This window comes from Salvelinus alpinus, chromosome 19 (assembly GCF_045679555.1).
Source record: "Salvelinus alpinus chromosome 19, SLU_Salpinus.1, whole genome shotgun sequence".
Classification (NCBI taxonomy): Eukaryota; Metazoa; Chordata; class Actinopteri; order Salmoniformes; family Salmonidae; genus Salvelinus; species Salvelinus alpinus.
This window is the reverse complement of record NC_092104.1, coordinates 30,826,110-30,845,632: the sequence shown is the minus strand read 5'-3', so window position 1 is coordinate 30,845,632 and position 19,523 is coordinate 30,826,110. Positions and strand designations below refer to the sequence as shown.

Here is a 19,523-nt window from a genome sequence, read left to right as displayed (position 1 = left end):
TGGATTGTAATGAAGTGTGCATCTGCTTTCTCTTCCACTGAAAATGTTTTCTATTTTATTTCATTTAATTTATTTGTATTACAATAATAAATCGATACAAAATGTGAATACAAGTATACTTAAAGAATTTACAAAGGACAGTTGAGTTAGTCCTAGGGGGTATTATAACACGTAACACAGCGCCAATAAGACAGAGACGTTGGATGAGGGGCGGGGCTACATCGGACATCACATTCGCGCTCGTCAGAAGGTCATCGCTACCAGAGAGGAAGAGGCGAACGAAAGGGTCCACTTTCGTCAAAATTTGTCCAAGCGGTAATAAGCAGACCGCCTGCATTTCCGATTTTGGGACAACGCCTCCAATTGTTGGGGCGGAAACAAGACCATCTCGTCATTATTATTATACAGTGTAGCTAACGGAAAACTACGGCACGTGGGGGCGGGTTACCGAACATTCTTTTTGTGTAACACTGATGGTACATAAGCAGGTAGTATGATAACTTGCAGGTCAATGTTGCGGTGGGTTACTGGGAGTTTAGGGCATATTAGTCTGCATGTTAATTACGAGTAGATCGGGGCATTTCATCTTGTGATATGTCAGGCAGTTATTGAATGAGATGTCTGATGCCTACAGTCTAGATAGCGCACGTCGTAGACTTAAGCTACTTGCAATACAATTGTGTTTCATAAGGAATTTAGTTGTTGGGATTGTCTTTAATTGACTTAGACATATCTTAGTCGTGTGTCTTATCAATGTCTTGCTCTATGCTTTGTCATAATATGCAGAATAACGGTTCTGAAAGACAGGTTCTCTCTCGTCGCATTTAGGGTGTGTGTAAATTTGAGTGATATTATCTGTTTAGTAATAGTAGCATAATAGCCCATAGCGTAATTGAACTTGTTTGGTGGGAGTTAAAGACTACTAGTTTACACGTTAAAATGGGAGTGGGGTCCGAAAATGCAGCATCCACCACCAAACTATCCATTCGCCATGGGGTTTACAAAGAGGAGACGAATATCGATCTGAAAGCACCCTTAAACGTAGAGGGTATGTTACCAAAGAAAGTGGGGCACATGACTGCAGAAAGAGCCATCTGGGGCCGCCGCCTTGAGTTTGTCCTTGCATCCGTGGGGTACGCGGTTGGACTTGGGAACGTGTGGCGGTTTCCATACCTCTGCTACAGGAGCGGTGGAGGTAAGCACATGTAGGCTATTATTGAGTCTTTGGGTCCATAGCCTATAAAATACTGGCAGAACAACGGAAGGAGAGGGGAAATGTAATGTCAATAATCTAGATTTAAAGTGTGTGCGTTCCACACTGCTATTGTGCATAAGTCAGATCCTGAACATGTGGAAATGTAAATACAGAATGCGGTGCAGGAAGATTTTTTTGGTTTGTTTAATTTATAAACCAGTCTAATTACTGAACCAGCTTAGGCACATGCCATATGTTTGCAACCCTGTAGGCTAAACTTCATGAGCCACATGTGAGTGCCTTTGGTTGAACAATGGCCTCAAACAGAGATTAGTGTTTTCACCGTGAAACAAGGACTTGCTTTCAGAATAAAGTTAATGTATTCATTGTTTAACCCATTACAGTCAAAGCCCTGTCTAACTGTGGCTTAGACTTTTATCAAATTTTTTACATGTATTTAACCCCTTATTTTTGTCATTAAACAGTCTCCATATTAACTTCCATGAATGTTTCCAACTGGTACCGGTGAACATACAGACAAGTCTTGGGAGGTCTGTAGGTGTCCTAGAGCAAAACAACCAACAAGTGAGAGTCTCACTTTTCCAGAGAGGGTCATATTAGTGTGTAGAACAAACTGTTTGGACGCTACAGAGAGAAGTTGGTAGATCAGTTGTACCAACTTCAGATGTGTTCCAAGACGCTTGTGGGGGTCGTATAGCAAAACGGAGAACACCGTCGTGTTTGTGAGAGTCATCTTTCCATAGAGGGGTAATAGTTTGTCGGCCAAACCGTTCGGTTGCTACAGACGATTTTGTGAGAAGACCGTTTTTCGTGATGTCTCATGGTCTGACAAACACCACTCTAGCTCTGTCACCTTTCACTGCAGATGTGGAAGTGCAACATCGGCGGATACAGTGGATTGAGACGCATCCGATGCAAAAAAACATATTTCTAGCTTAAACTGACACATTTTTATGGGGATTTTTTAAAACGATGCTAATTATATTTCAGCAGGAGCGCATCGACTTTTATTGATGTTGGATGTTTGTTTCTAGATGGATGTATGACATTTGACCTACTTGATCTAATCTTACTTGCTGATCTAATCTTACTTGCATGTCTTTAGAATAGGATTTAGCTAAACTACGCCAAGGCTACGCCAGGTTGAGATTAACTTTGATGTTATGAAGTGGACTTTTTGAAAGAGCCAAGAGGCAACTCTCCGCCATGTTACTATGTACATTTATTGGGGAGAAGAAACCTATGGTTGTAATCCAGTAGGACTCACTGCACCACCCTCACTTTTTAGACTTCTGATCTATGAGTTGAAATTGTGCCGAAGAGGAACAAAAGAGATTTTGAAAAGTTAGTTCTTGGCCAACCGGTTGGGGGTTTCCTGTTTTTGCAACAACAACAAAAAACCTTGAACATAATTGACAGTAATTAACAAGGTGATAAAGGTCCTGAAACAAGACACATAAGTACATCAGAAGAAGTATGTTTCGTGCTGAAAATTAACCGCTAGGTAAATGATTATGATAGTTAACTATAAGTGTGAGGAGGACCTACAAGGGCACAACGATGACCAAGCAATTTGTTTCAATGGCATCACTGGTTTTATATAATTTGTTTAATGTCGTGACTTTGCATTGCCTTGGCTTGTCTGGCACAGTTGAGATCTAGCTGAGATGCAGGCATATCAAGAATGACACAGCAAAACAACAAAAAATCTCAACAACAGACACTGATGATTGTGTTCTGTTGTATTTCCCTGTTTATATTTTATTCGATCCCCGTTATCTTTTGCCGAAGCAGCAGCATCCTGGGGTCCACACAAACATGACAAGTAACAAAACACTGATGGACAAGGACAGTCACAGAAATGTAAAATGCAATGATATACAACAACAAAAAATAATAGTACATACAATACAACAACAAATTCTGTGTAATGTGTGTGCGCGTGTACCCTCACTGTCCCCACCATTCCATTAAATGTTGTTTAATTGTTTTTAATGGTAATTTTGTTGTTTGCTTGAGTAATTGGAGATGGGAGTTCCATGCTAACATGGCTGTGTATAGAACTGTACGTTGTTGTGAATTCATTTTGAACTTGGGGATTGTGAAGAGACCCCTGTTTGTGTGTCTGAGCCGAATGTTATTTGATTATGCAGACAATCTGGAATTTTCGTTACAGTAATACTTCTCATAAAAACTACAAGAGAATCAGTTCATCTCTCGTAAACCCTCAAAAATGAAAGACTGGCATGTTGTTGATGTTAGTTCTGTATGTGCAGTTAAGGGCAAGGAGTGCTGCTCTGTTTTGAGCCAGCTGCATTTTTGCTAGATCTTTCTTTGCTGCACTTGACATTATTACCAGACAATAATCAAGATGGGACAAGACCAGAGCCTGAACAACTAGTACAGTTGATTTGTGTCAAACGCAGAATATCTTTTTATAACAGACATACTCCTCCTCATCTTCACAACAACATTGTCAATATGGCTTAACCATGATAACTGATCATCCCTAGGAGTTTAGCTTCCTCACCTTGCTCAATGGTCACACCCTTTATACACAACTCCAGTTGAGGTTTCGGTCTTAGAAAATGTTTTGAACCAAATACAATGCTTTTCATTTTAGATGTATTTTAGACCATGTTATTGTTAATCACCCATTCTGATACTGACTGGAACTCTGTTAACATCACACACACTATCAAGCATTTCACACACATTATCTAGATACTGACTTAGCACTTGGTGGCCAATAGCAACACCCTAAAATAATAGGCCTTAATAGGTGAAGCTGCAACCATAACACTTGACATGGTACTCCCACCGGCTTTGGTCTTTGTCATGGTAGCAACGTAGGCTACAATTTATTTTCAAGAAAACCCTCTCAGAATCAAACAGAGCTCTCTTTCATTCCACGTTCAGAATGTGTTGCCCTCTTCTGCCTTGCCATGGGGTTTAAAATAGCTTCGCTAACCCCAAAGTCAAAGTTCAGGGATGGTTTAGAAATGGGCAGGAATCATGTCTTTGTGTTTATAAATCTTGCCACGGACCTCACTGTATAACAGAAAGGTGCTACCTTGACGAACACGTCACACTGGTTTGCTCAGGCACTAAATTAGCAGGCTCTAAATTCCTCTGTCATTCATTCACATCCCAGATTGTGTAGCAGACATGAGGGTCTCTTGATGAGGGAGCCCTCTTGGTCGAATGGTCAAGACGGTGATTTCTCCCACGTGAGACCAGTGTTCAGAGGGGGAGGAGGTCAAAGGGGGTTGAATGTAGCGGACATGAGTCGGGCTCGTGATGAGGTAGCCCTGTCTGCGACTTCAAAATCAGATCACGCCCGTCAAAATTACAATGAGGAGCCTGTATCTCATTCCCTTACCGGAGGGCTTGAAACAAGTATACTGCTGTAATGACTATCCTAGTTGTAACGTAGGGAAATTAGACACTGTCATTATAGTAAGACACCATGTGTTGTCTATTCATCCTTCTTAGTGTTTAGCTAGTTGTCATATGGGAGAACCTCCTGGAACGACAACCATCTCTGCAGCACTACACCAATCAGGCCTTTAAGGTAGAGTGGCCAGACGGAAGCCACTCCTCAGTAAAAGGCACATGACAGCCCACTTGGAGTTTGCCAAAAGGCACCTAAAGGCTCTCAGACCATGAGAAACAAGATTCTCTGGTCTGATGAAACCAAAATTGAACTCTTTGGCATGTTGGTGGCAGCATCATGCTGTGGGGATATTTGTCAGCGGCAGGGACTGGGAGACTAGTCCGTATCGAGGCAAAGATGAACGGAGCAAAATATAGAGAGATCCTTGATGAAAACCTGCTCCAGAGCACTCAGGACCTTAGACTGGGTTGAATGTCCACCTTCTAACAGAACAACGACCCTAAGCACACAGCCAAGACAACGCAGGAGTGGCTTCGGGACAAGTCTCTGAATTTCCTTGAGAGGCCCAGCCAGAGCCCGGACTTGAACCTGATCTAACATCTCTGGAGAGACCTGAAAATAGCTGTGCAGCAACTCTCACAGAAGAATGTGAGAAACTCTCCAAATACAGGTGTGCCAAGCTTGTAGCATCATACCCAAGAAGACTCGATGCTGTAGTCGCTGCCAAAGGTGCTTCAGTACTGAGTAAAGGGTCTGAATACTTATGTAAATGTGATATTGCAGTTTTTATTTTTCATAAATTAGCAAAAATGTCTAAACCTGTTTTTGCTTTGTCATTATGGGGTATTGTGTGTAGATTGAGGGGGGGGGGGGGGGGATAAACAGTTTAATCCATTTTAGAATAAGGCTATAACGTAACAAAATGTGGAAAATGTCAAGGGGTGTGAATACTTTCCGAAAGCACTGTATAGTGTATTTACTGTCATCTGATATGATTTCTAGCCTGGTCCTTTGTCTTCTCTAAACCAATGATCACTTTTGGTTAATTTTTCTAATTAGCTCCTGGGGAACAGGTTTTGACTACGAGACCGGAAGTGACTTTCGTAGCATCTTAGAACTTAAGCAGCAGGTTAGGAAAATTTAACGTAGCAGGTTAGGAGAATTAGGTGAAGGTTAGGAAAAGGGTTAGGGTTAGCTAAAATGCTCTCCTAATCTGCTACGAAAAGTCACTTCCGGTCGTAGGTGTTCTTCGTCTAGTCACAACCGTGGAACAGATCCACGGTGGTCTGTAATTACTCACAAATTAAACAAGAAATGGATTTTACTGTTCTTATATTACTAATCTATTTGTGTCCTTCACTTTAGGGGCCTTCCTCATTCCTTACTTTCTCATGCTGTTTCTGTGTGGAATCCCACTGCTCTTCATGGAGTTTGCCATTGGGCAGTACACCCGACTGGGACCAGTGCACGCTCTAGCCAAAATCTGCCCCTTGTTCAAAGGTGAGTGATATCCACAGGCCTATTGTTTACCAAGGCCTCACATTATGTGCAAGAACAGCCACAGGCTGTTTTTATTAAGCATTTAGCTACCATTTCCTGTTTGTTTTTAGTCAACGTGGAACAGTCCAGCAAAGAGGCAATGGTGTTTTAATAAGTGCATACAAACAGTAGGCCTACTTGGCAGAGGTAAAGGGATTAACACATGGAGGCTCAGTCAGTTTGCCACTGTTCAAAAGGGGAAGGGATAAATAACTGTCTTATCAGGTTCCGGTGTCACTCAACATTGCGCATGGTTACATTCACATGGTAATGCAATTTTAGTCTGGTCAGATTTAATAAAATAGTTTGATTACTACAATTACACCGATTTCCCTAATAATCCTGTTTACACGGACAAATCTGAAATCAGGCTACCTGATGGCACTCTGATAAATGTTCTACCACAGAGACCATGTTATTTTTGGGAAGCATATTTGATTCTGAGTTCAGACATGTAAAGTTTGTATGTGAAACTACTTCTAAGACGCATACAGTGCCTTCAGAAAGTATTCCTATCCCTTGACTTATTCCACATTTTGTTGTGCTATTCAAAATGGATTCAATAATTTTTTTCCTTCATCAATCTACACACAATACCCCATAATGACAAAGTGAAAACATGTTGGCCATTTTTGCAAATGTATTGAAAATGAAATACAGAAATATCAAAGAGCTTTCCATCATTTGTCCATTTTATTATTTTCAGAATTCTTCAAGCTCTGTCAAATTGGTTATTGATCATTGCTAGACAACCATTTTCAGGTCTTGTTATAGATTTTCAAGAGGATTTAAGTCAAAACTGTAACTCGGCCACTTGGGAACATTCACTGTCTTCTTGGTAAGCAACTCCAGTGTAGATTTGGCCTTGGGTTTTAGGTTATTGTCCTGCTGAAAGGTGAATTCATCTCTCAGTGTCTGGTGGAAAGCAGACTGAACCAGGTTTTCCTTTAAGAGTTTGCTTGTTCTTAGCTCCTTTCCGTTTCTTTTTTTATCCTGAAAAATTCCCCAGTCCTTAACGATTACAAGCATACCAATAACATGATGCAGCCATTACTATGCTTGAAAATGGGGAGAGTGGTACTCCGTAATATGTTTGGGGTAAATCCAATACAACACAACACTTTGTATTCAGGACAAAAAGTGAATTGCTTTGCCACTTTTTTGCAGTAATACTTGCCTTGTTGCAAACAGGATGCATGTTTTGGAATATTTGTATTCTGTACAGGCTTCCTTCTTTTCACTCTGTCAATTGGGTTAGAATTGTAGAGTAACTACAATGTTGTTGATCCCCCCTCAGTTTAATGGCTGAGATATGAGAAACTATGTAACTGTTTTAAAGTCACACCATTGGCCTCATGAGCAGTTTCTTTACTCTCCGGCAACTGAGTTAAGAAGGATGCCTGTATCTTTTTAGTGACTGGGTGTATTGATACACCATCCAAAGTGCAATCAATAACTTCACCATGCTCAAAGGGATATTCAGTGTCTGCTTTTTACATCTTTACCCATCTACCAATAGATGGTGACAAACACCTTCCAATCCACATATTGGCAGTTAAGGAGTAAGAAAAATATTTATTATATAACGAACCAAGTATAAAACTACAAAGGAAAACTAACCTGTGAAGTGTGAAAGTAGGCATGTGAGGTGTGTAATGGAGATGCATGGATGAAGGTAAAATGTGTGTAAGTGTTGAAGGGTTCACCTAATCAAAAAACATAATCAACCAGATCACAAAACACAATGGTGCTTGTGGAGAGAGAGAGCCAGGACTGGGCACCAGGAACTTTTATCTCCTAGTTGATCCCAAACCCAGGTGCAACTGGTCACCTTAACGACCCAATCAGCTCCACCTGTCCCCAATCTGCAAATAAAAGCACAAACACAGAGAAGGCGGCAGGGAACACCCCCTCCCATAAAAATCTGGGACTAACAAGGACCCGAAAACACAATCTACAATTACAACTGATCAAAAACCATAACTAATAAAGGTTCAGACACAAAATACTATACAAACCATAAAGGTAAGAGGCCCACCAGATGCCCATGACACCAATCCAACCAAATTGCCCCCCCCCCCATCCAACCTCCGCAACCACGGTACCCGGAAGCAACAATTTACGAGAGAGAAATGGAGACCGGGTGACGAGAGCAGAAGCCAGAGCAACAGGAAGGACAAAATAAACCCTGTACAGACCACCAACAGAAAAGAAAAACGAACGCAACAAAGGTGTCCAAAGATTGACTAAATTGGTGCACGGGAAAGCACATCAGCCACCACATTATCCACACCTTTTACATGTTGTACATCCAAATGGAACGGCTGCAGCAACAAACATCAGCGCATAAACCTGCGATTTAGGCAAAGCATGGTGTGCAGGAAAGTAAGGGGGTTGTGGTCAGTGTAAACCACAATAGGGACCACACCCAACCCCACATATACCTCAAAATGCTGCAACGCCCAGATTAAGGCAAGGGCCTCCTTCTCCCCCACTGAATAATTCAACTGATAGCCATTTCTCCTGAAAGTTTAACAGCTAACAGGACTTTCAACACCTCCTTCATCTGCTTGAAGCAACATGGCACCTGCCCCCACATTACTGGCATCCACATATAGGCTGAAAGGCTGTTCCAATCGTGGGGCAGCCAACACAGGGTCAGAGCTAAGAAGCAGTTTCACATTTTCAAAAGCACTCTGACATCATCTGGTCTTCCTGCTATCAGCCCTCTTCAATAGATCAGAGGTGCTACAACCGTGGAGAAGTTGTAGCAAAATCCCCGATAATACCCAACCATACCTAGGAAGCGTTGCAGCTCCTTCTTGGTGGTGGGCGGTGGAAACCGATCGATAGCGGCCACTTTAGCCCGCACCAGGAGAACAAGACCCTGCCCGACCACTCTGCCGAGGTATGTCACTGTTGCCTGGGGAATCTCACATTTGGCTAAGTTCCCAGTGAGACAGGCCTCAGCCAAACGCCCAGAGTCCGTATCCTCACCAGATGTTGCTCCCAAGTGTCACTATAAACAACCACATAATCTAGATAAACAGCACAGCCTTCAACGCCAGAGACCACCCTATTCTTAAGAAGCTGAAGCATAGCAGGAGCGTTGCGTAGGCCTCATGACTCATGACCGTATAGGAGAAAAGACCTGAAGGAGTAATAAAAGCAGATATTTCACGAGCTTTTGATGACAAAGGCACCTGCCAGTAACCCTTCAGTAAATCAAACTTGCTGACAAACCGGGCAGCACCAACCTGGTCAACACAATCTTCCGTCCGTGGGAGTGGGTAACAGTCCGGTTTTGTCACACTAACCTTCCGGTAGTCAGTGTAAAACCTAAGAACCATCTGGCTTGCTCACCAAGAGACACGGGGAGGCCCAACTGGAGAATGATGGTACAGCGATATCATTAACTAGCATGTACTTAATCCCTGAGTCCAAGTGACGTAGCTTCTCCAATGAGACACGATAAAAACGTTGTTTAATGGGGACAACAGTCCCAACATCAATATCGTGCACTACCAAATGTGTATGAGAAGGTATCAGCAAACAGACTGAAACTCAGTGATCAAATCAAATCAACAAACCCAACAACAAAAAGTTTGCAAGGGACTCTGAATTCATCAACCTACCCTGCAAAATACCATCAGGGCCCGGCACCCCCTCACCATCACACTCTGCCACTGTATGTGAAGGTGGATTGGCTGACCTCAGATCAACGGATTCCACCAAAAGAACAGGACTAACCACGTCAGTTTTAGCACAGTTACGATTTAGCAAATTCAGAAGACAAACGAGCACAGCTCAACGGTCAAACAACCTTTTCAACCTCACCTGAGAGGATGCTAGTTTTTCTTTAGCCATTTCACAAGCTACATACAACCTGTGTCGGAAACCACTAACATATGACGAAACATTTTGGGGAGGCTCAACCACCTTCCAATCCTCCTTTTAATACAGCAAGGGGACCATGCACAGTATGCCCAAAAACAAGGTCATTAGGACTGAACCCAGTGCTCTCTTGTGATACTTCTTTGACAGCGAGTAGCAACCAGGGTAACCCCTCTTCCCAGCCACATTCTAATTCAGTGCAGTACGCACGTAACAGTGACTTCAAAGTCTGAAAACGCTCAAGGCCCCCTTGACTGCGCATGATAAGCACTGGCCTGATTATGTTTTTTGTGACTTGTGACTTGTGCGAAGTGAAGTTGGAACCCTGATCGCTCTGAATCACCTTAGGTATTCAAAAAATTGAGATGAACTGTGACAAGCCTTCACAACAGATTTAGTGGTAATGTTGCTAAGTGGATAGGCTGCAGGATATCTTGTAGCCTGACACATCACAGTTAACATGTAGGTGCTACCAGCTTTAGAATAGGGTAAGGGTCCAACACAATAAATAATCAAATGCTCAAATGGCTGGCCTGTAACAGGAATAGGTTGTAGCGGGACTGGCCTTAACATCTGATTAGGCTTCTCAGTCAGCTGAGGAGACCACAAAATTCGATCATAGGGCTTAGTAAAACCTAATTGACCAGAAACGTCATGAGACGTTTTCAAAACTAGATCTCGAAGCTTAGAAGGAACCACGATCTGAACAATAGTGTCATCCACAACTTTTGCTGTGAGGCGTTAATTTCCTCACCAACAACTGATCTTGAATGTAGTGACCCTGGGCAGCACTCCTTACCACCTCAACCGGAAGTACTTCATCAAATAAACCTTTTTAAGGTAGGATCAGTGGACTGCTCCATCACAAGATCACTACAGGACATAGGCAAAGGTAAATCATTTAACGGATTATCAAACTGTTCGGCTATGTGTTGTGTAAGTTTCATTTTGACCGTTGTGTCAGCACGGCTCATAGCACGAGTCACAGCGCATGCAGAGAATACCTCCGGGAATCTCTGTATGTTTTCATTGATAATCCCTACAGGGGATGGGTATAAGAAACCACCAGAGGAGACACGACTACCGGCTACGTTGTTACCCAAAATCACATGAACACTGTCAACGGGAAAAAAGGGACACCAAGGGAAACCTCACCTTGCGCTAGGTCAGATTTAAGTTTGACTTTGTGCAAGGGACATTCGTTCCAGTGGCCTTCACCTTTACAATAATTACAGATTTTACTTGCATCATGACGAGTACATCAACGATTGAATTGAGAACTCAACATGGGACTGTTTTTCAACGTTCTGAAACGCTGTCGATACGCTTCAGGGACCAACTCGTAAGCATGCAGGACAGCAGTTTTAACCATTTACATAATCAGCGCTATCTGTAGCGCTAAGAGATGAGTGAGCCTTACCGGTCGAAACACACTGTAGCATCAAAGTACGGTGTGCATCAGACCTAGCCCGAGAGTCTGCTACACGTTCAAATAACATAAAAAATAGATCAGGATCCTTTTCAATAAAATTTAGGCAACAACTGGAGATTACCAGCAACATCAAAAGGTGGAGAACGACCAAGGGAAGAGCGGCCCATTGGGGAGCTTGAATAGTCATTCTCAAAAGAAAATTCACCTGAAAGCTTGCCTGCTCTGACAAGTTCTAGCCGCTGATGTTGCAACCGCAGTTCAGCTTGTTCCGTATGTATCCTGCTTCAACCTTTCCAAATCAAGTTATTTTAGCTGTTTCAACCTTTCCAGATCTTTGTCACGATGTAGCTGCAATAAAAGTAACTCCTTTTTCTGCTCAAATGTCAAACCAGCACTGGACACAATTGGAACATCTAATACAGCTGGACTAGGCCCTTCTTTGCGAGGCATTGGAAAACCTCCCTGGTCTTTTGTGGTTGAATCTGTGGTTGAAATTCACTGCTCGGCTGAGTGACCTTACAATTATCTGTATGTGTGGGTTATAGAGATGAGGTAGTCATTCAAAAATGATGTTGAACTAAATTATTGCACACAGAGTGAGTCCCTGCAACTTATGTGACTTCTTAAGCACATTTTTACTCCTGATCTTATTTAGGCTTGCCATAACAAAGGGGTTGAATACTTGACTAATTTCAGCTTTTCATTTTCAAAAAATTCGCAAAACTTAATTCCACTTTCACATTATGCGGTATTGTGTGTAGACCAGCGACAAAAACATCTCAATTTAATCCATTTTAAATTCAGGTTGTAACACAACAAAATGTGGAAAAGGTCGAGGGGTGTGAATACTTTGAGGGCATTCAGTTGTGCCGAACGCACTTCACTCGCGCTAAAGAGGGAGGCTCGTTCGGCTGGTGCTAGCACATGCGCAGATCAAATAGCTGTAACGCCGATTTTACGGTGTTTACATGTTCTAATTATTTGAAAGATTGCTCAGAATCAGGTGTTTTAATTGGCGTATTCTTCAATTTTGACTTAACTCTGCTTATCTTAAAAATCGGCGTAAAGGTATTTACGTGACTTTTGCATAATCTGCCTACTGACATAATCTGTTTTAATATCAAATTATTACTGTGCAAGTAATCATACTCAGACACGACTCAAAATTGGGTCTTAAAAATATGCTACACCTTTTGTTGACATCAGTTATTTACACATTATGCGTTGGGCGGATAGCCTACTGGGTTTGCACAGAATAAAAGATTAGAAAATGAATGCAGTCAACTCCCACTCATGAGTATTTACACTATACCATCCATGCAGTAACAATGTGTAGCCCACTTGTTAGTGTAGTGATCAATAATATTTAACAATCTACAATTGATAAACCTGACTGACTCCACTGTTGGGAGAGGCCCGTAAGTAAGCATTTCACTGTTAGTCTATACCTGTTGTTAACGAAGCATGTGACATACAATTTGATTTGATTATAGTAAAACCATGTGCATTCAAGTATTGTGCATTTAGCTGACTAAGATCAAGGAATGATCATGAGAAGAGAATGCAAAACGCAAGTATTTTTTAATAACGTTGTAGAATGAATGGATTCACAAAGGCATAAAGCTTAAGATACAAAGCAATACTGACATTTAACATAGCAAAGAATGTACAAAGATATGCCTACTAGGCCTGAGGCCTAGATCAATTCTCATTTCCTAGGCTTCATCAGGATAAGAGGGTGAACGACAGACCTTCATTCCATTTATACCAGATCTGACTTGTTTGTATTCAAAATCAATTGTTGACCAAACCAAAGGTAATAAAACTAAGATATCAGATCAAACCAGCCAACCACCTCTAGGAAGGGCGTCACATCTACACTATATACCAAAGTATATGGACACCCCTTTTGTGGATTCGGCTATTTTTTTGTGGACTCCATATTAATGCATATTTTGGAATGGATGTTCGACGAGCAGGTGTCCACATACTTTTGGTATGTTTTGTATGTGTGATAACCCAAGGGGGTGGGCTGGGAACACTTGCATATTCATCAGTCTGTTCCATGTCCATTTTTTGCCTAACCACACATAATCTAGATCCCAACCCATATCTCCACAGATGGCCAGGTTAGGAATCAGTTTGTGCACACCAAGAAAGCAGTGGATTACTCTGTTTTGAACATTGTAACAATTACACTTGCTTCATGACAAATCATTCAAGTGAAGTGTTTTATTTGTTCATTATGGTTTGGCCTTTTTGAATTACAGGGATGTGTACTTGATCTGGGTTGTGACTCTGTGAAAGCACTCGTTTGTCATTTTGCTGGACTGTGGTAATAGGAGCACATTATCCTGAGAACCGCCTGTGTCTGCTTGTTTAATCAATTATGTGTATTGTATTGAGTGTGATTGATATTTTCTGTTATTTTATTAAATATACAATTCTGTCTGTCACAAAACCAAATTATTTCAGATGATTTGTTGTTGGCTGAGACCTTGTACAATGTCAATTTTAGTACCTCAATTAGTCTCCAATTATTTGGCCCTGCTTTTCTGGAAGGCTTATTTTGATTGAAATCTAATCAGTGGGGGCTTTTGTTTTGGAGCTGACGTGCACACATGTTCAAATTACTCAAGGAGTGAAATGTAGTACATTCTGAATAACAGTAGCCAATTCAAATGAAAATTTGGAATCAAATATGGGTGATTCAGCATGTGTTCTTGATATACACAATATTTCTCTTGATCGGAATTCACATTGTTTTCATGAGCACCTCTTAGAACCCCCCCTCACCACCCTTAACACATCAAATTAGCTCAGGATCAGTGGCTCTAAACAAATCCCTCCAATGTCTTCAGTGTTTTACTTATCACATGAGAGATGAGAGCGTATGTTCTCTTTCTAGTGTCTGCTGCAGGGCACTATTTTTCATCTAAGTTAAAGATTTCAAACTTTCTGCCTGGATCTTGTTCTGCAGTCCAGGAGGCACACTGTTAAGTATTCAACTCTCTGAATAGTGAGAGTTGTATTTTGTTTAATTCATACACAATAATTCAGATAAAAAAATTTAAAAAAAATATTTTTGAACACTGAATGGCCTCTGCCTACAGAACACTAGCAATCACGCAATGCTCCCTCCAATGTTCAAGAGCCCAGCCATCAACATCCATTGACTCTTGGGTTTGAATCAATAAGGTCACCTGTTCTAACTGAAGACTTTTCTCCATAGTTATCTCCTCAAAAACAGAGACAGTCTACCCGGTCAAAGCGTATGGTTCCGTCCCTTGATTTATCGCTCATTTCAGACTGGTAATGGCTCTGTGCTAAGCAGGGGACAAAAGCAGGTAGTTCTTTCTGTATATTTTTTTGATTGATATTACTATGCCACACTGTGATACACATCTCTCCTCTGTTAAATAAACAACATTTACACACTGGACTAATGTCTTACAGTGTAATTACTTAATAGTATATGAATGTATCATTGTAAAATCCTCTCCTATTCCTCTCAAACCCACCATTGTATCTTTCTGTGGGTTGTATTTGTAATGTGATTTGTAATTCCATATTTTGGTGGTTGAGCTTGGATACAGAATGCAGCACATTCCTATTAATCCCTAATGTGATTCTATTACAAATCCCATTCCACATGGCATTGAGGAATTGATCATACACCAAACTCATAAGCTCACATTCTATACAACTACGTCTGATGGTTTTCTTCCGTTTCACGACAGCTAAAACTGAGCTGACGGCTCTTCCTTTGCAAAATGCTTTATTACTTCTAAAAACCCTCTGGTTTAGGGGCATATTTTGTTTTACATTTTTTATTAAAAAGACCAAGCTTTGCTTTGATTTATTTTATATTTTGAGTGGCCTTGTGTGTACTGTGTTTTGGCTGATTGTCTGTTTGGTGTCCCTGAGATGTGTCTTCTAATTCGTCAGAGGGTTTGGGTTTGAGTGGGGGGTGAATACTCCTATGGGGACCGGGAGGGGCTCAGCTTACCTGATTGCTGCTAACAACGTATGTTTGTGTGTACATATGTGTGTGGATTTATATACACAAACAAAACAATGATTAGTTTTATTAGCAGATGGAACCAGTTCTTCTTAATCATAAGATAACCTGTGTGTCTATTTTGTTGTTGGCAGTATCACAGGCATGTCAGGTGACTTCACCATGACTTAGCTTTACAGGTGCAGTAGCAGAATCTACACAGGGAAACTTTGGTCATGAAAAGGTTAAGTTGAACACAATGGGTTAATATTTGAATAATAGATGTACGTGTAGCATTGGATCAGAAGAGCTTTTGTTTCTGAAATCGTAAACCCTGCCAATTAGTTTAGTGGCTGGCAAGATTAGCCCAAAAATATGTTTCAGTGTTGCAATAGTAAAAGACAGAGATTGTGTCAATGCTGCAGTGAAAGATTGAGATCGACTACAGCATGTGTTAGGGCAAGGTCAAGCTAACTTTATATTTGTAAACTGAGGTATTTTATCTGCTTTTTCTTAGTAATTTTCTGACAAAATAATTATTACAGTAACTGAACATTTAGAGGTCGATCCATTACTTACAATTCACATAATGTACCTACATAAAATTTAGCAATTCATAAAATGTTCTAATATTTTGTACTACTCCTACTGAATTCTCCCTCGTTGGCAGTATTGCAGCCCTGGGTTGTTATTGAACACTAGGTTGAACTCTTTTTGACAGGGAGAACGCAAACACCATTACGCCACTCTGGGTGTGTTTGGACAAGTCAATAGAACAGACCATCCCCTTAATTAGTGGTGTGAAGGGGAAGCGCAAACTCGGGGATGGATGAAAGGAAAGGAGGCTTATGGTGTGCAGTAGTTCCAACTGATCCTGGAGGTCTGTAGGGTTATATTGGGTTGACAGAGGTGTTTTCTAGTCGACCCACCCTCCATATTGTCCACAGCATTCCATTATTCTTTCTCTGCGAACAATGCCAATATACACTGAGTGTACAAAACAGTAGGAACACCTTCCTAATATTGAGTTGCACTCCCTTTTGCCCTGAAAAGCCTCAATTTGTCGGGGCAAGGACTCTAAAAGGTATCGAAAGAGTTCCACGGGGATGCTGGCCCATGTTGACTACAATGCTTCCCACAGTAGTATCAAGTTGGCTAGATGTCCTTTGGATGGTGGACCATTCTTGATACACATGGGGAAACTGTTGAACGTGAAAAACCCAGCAGTGTTGCAGTTCTTGACACACTCAAACCGGTTCGCCTGGCACCTACTACCATACCCCGCTCAAAGGCACTTAACTCTTTTGCCTTGCCCATTCACCCTCTGATTGGCACACATACACAATCCCTGTCTCAACCTGTCTCCTCCCCTTCATCTACACTGATTTGAAGTGGATTTAACAGGAGATCATAAGTTCAATAAGAGATCATAAGTTCATATGATCATAAGTTTAGGGCATGAAGCATTTTGGAGATTATTTTGTGAGGCACCAAACATGACCTGACCTCACAGGGATTTGTTTGTCAAGACACAGTTCTTCTATCAGAGTACATTAATGTACATAGAGTCCAGTGGAATGCTTTATGAACAGTAGACAGTCATTACACAATTGCTAAACTGTTGGACCCTCGCTACATATTCTTGGAGCTAAGGACTAAATAACTTTTTTAATCAAAACTATTTAGAGAAGAGAAACACTCAACACTGTTTCTGACTAATGCAATTATAAGATTAACTTGTTGATAATTCTAAATCGGCTGGCTGCCACAGTTAGTTCCAGCTCTCCGTGATGTTTTCTTATGAGAAATTGCACAACGTTTGGTTATTCAGTGTCCAACTGAGAGACCCAGCACAGCAGAGGACCCATGTCAAGTTCGGGTAGTAAACCTGGACTACTCTTATCATAAGGTCTAATCATGCCACAGGGGCGTAGTTCTAATACTTGAGTCATTGTGTACGCTACTAGATTTTTTTCTTTTATCCCCCTCAACAATAAAAAAAGAAACTGCAACAAAAAGCTAAAGAATAAACAACTGAAACGATGTATGCCTGTTTCGTTTTTCTAAATTTGATCAATTTTGTCATGTTGTTGGACTGTGTCGCAAATGAAATCCCAACTCATTATATCCACAGATGCCTGGAACTGGATGTCCATATGACTCTTCTTCAGTTCCCATAAAATAGAGTGGATTTATTCAAAATTAGACATATGACTCTTCAGTTCCCATAAAATAGAGTGGATTTATTCAAAATTTACAAACTGCTGGCCTATTTAGTTATGGCCAATGTCAGGGCCGTGCACAGACGTTTCAGGGGGCAGGAGCAATAAATAAATAAAAGCATAGGCCTATTTTATTTCTGCAACAACACACTCATCACAAATTGTAAGCAAGCTAGTTGCCTCCTAAAGACATGATTGATATCGGAAAAAGTGGGTGGGGTGTCAGCCGATCGTTGATGATTGATGTAAATCTGCTAGCAAGCTGGCTCAAATCACAATCCGTAAAATGATTATCTAAATAACTTTATAATATTCATAATCTTCTAACTCATGATATGGCTGGCTGGTTATGTTAGTATATGATGGTTAGCTAGAGTCGACTATCTCAGTTGCTGCTGCTGATAAACATGTGCAACTCCCAACTAAAGAAAGGATGGAGTTGGGTCTGTAGATGCAGCCGCTCCTCTGTCTCTTTACCTGTCTCTGTTGCTCGTATCAGCCAACCAGACCTAAATATTGATGATGTAAATCAAGTGTTAATTAAACGTTATGCTGCAGCTTCTGTGGCAGTACTGTTGATACAGTATTCAAAAGAGGACCAGTGCGCTTTCTCAGAAGTTTGGTTGGTGTGCAAAACCTGTGAATTCATCAGAAGGCTGCAAAGCCGAAACGTGTGTACGCTATCCCTGATGCAGTGAAAATAAAAATAAAAAATTAATATTTTTGAGTGCGGACCCATCTTTTTAATAGTGTTGGTATTTAAAATAGGTAATTTGCTACTCATACATCTCAAGACATTCATGTTTGGATACTGTACACGCAATCTCTGTGGGCAGACCGGGAAAAAGCAAGCGATTTGTGTGCAAGCTCCAGGGCAGACCGGGAAAAAGCAAGCGATTTGTGTGCAAGCTCCAGGGCAGACCAACAGGTGCAATCAAGGGACTGGGTGGTGACTTGCGGTCAGTTGGTTCAGAACAACAATGACAAACTGTCCACGAAAAAAAAGATTATACCACCACCCAAAAAGGCACTTGGCAAGTGGGAGGGCAAAGGGGCAGGTGATCAGGCACAGGTAGATCTCTATCTGTGTACATGCCAAACCCACCGCTTTGAATCGGTCAGTCCTGTTAGTACCGGAACATTATTTTATTTTTTTTGGAGGATGCTCAAACTTTTTCTTGAGCTTTGGCTTTCCTGGGAAGCGTTTGTTGGATTTTAGGCACATGCATGAATCTTTTGTCCACAGCTAATTGGTAATGGGCGCACTACCATTGTAGTTTACCCATGCTTACCTTTATAGATCTACATACAGTACACTTCCGAAGGAGGCCCACACACAAAAGACACCAGAGGAGAAAGTAGCTACTGCTGCTGGGGCATCACCACTGTAGGAAAGTTCCATGACTTTTTCCCTTTTGCCCTACCTGTTGTTCTACAGGTGTGGGCATTGCCACAGTCGTGATCTCCTTTGTGCTCTGCACCTACTACAACGTTCTCATGAGCTGGGCGCTCTACTACCTCTTCAACTCATTCCGAGCCCCCTTCCCCTGGCAGTCCTGCAACAACACCTGGAATGCTGTCGGTAACTGCTCCATCGGTTTCCCTGGCAACACCACCCACTTGCATTCGGCCAGTCAGCAATACTTTGAGTAAGCATCGATCTTCAATGAATCACATTTTTATTGATGTAGGGTCTAGAAGTCACTGGCATGGGTAGGGCCCAGGACTCTTGTGGTTATTGTTATAGCTTGTTTTATCACAAAACAAAGAGGTCCCATCCAGATTACTGTAAAGTCAGGGCTCTTGTATTATTGAAGGATAAC

The 19,523-nt window shown here is 41.4% G+C and overlaps 1 protein-coding gene across 2 annotated transcripts in view; it reads left to right on the top strand.

Moving 5' to 3' along the window:
- The first annotated feature begins 238 nt into the window (after nt 1–238).
- The window catches only part of LOC139545321 (sodium- and chloride-dependent GABA transporter ine-like), a 41,365-nt gene continuing 22,080 nt past the window's right edge, over nt 239–19,523 (top strand). The window contains exons 1-3 of one of the 2 annotated variants that reach the window (XM_071352955.1): nt 239–1,195; nt 5,979–6,113; nt 19,139–19,349. In XM_071352955.1, the coding sequence (XP_071209056.1) occupies nt 940–1,195; nt 5,979–6,113; nt 19,139–19,349 (602 nt within the window). In that variant the 5' untranslated portion in view covers nt 239–939. Of the gene's footprint in view, nt 1,196–5,976; nt 6,114–14,710; nt 14,826–19,138; nt 19,350–19,523 lie in introns of those variants that run through there. The other variant, XM_071352956.1, reaches the window with a different exon arrangement.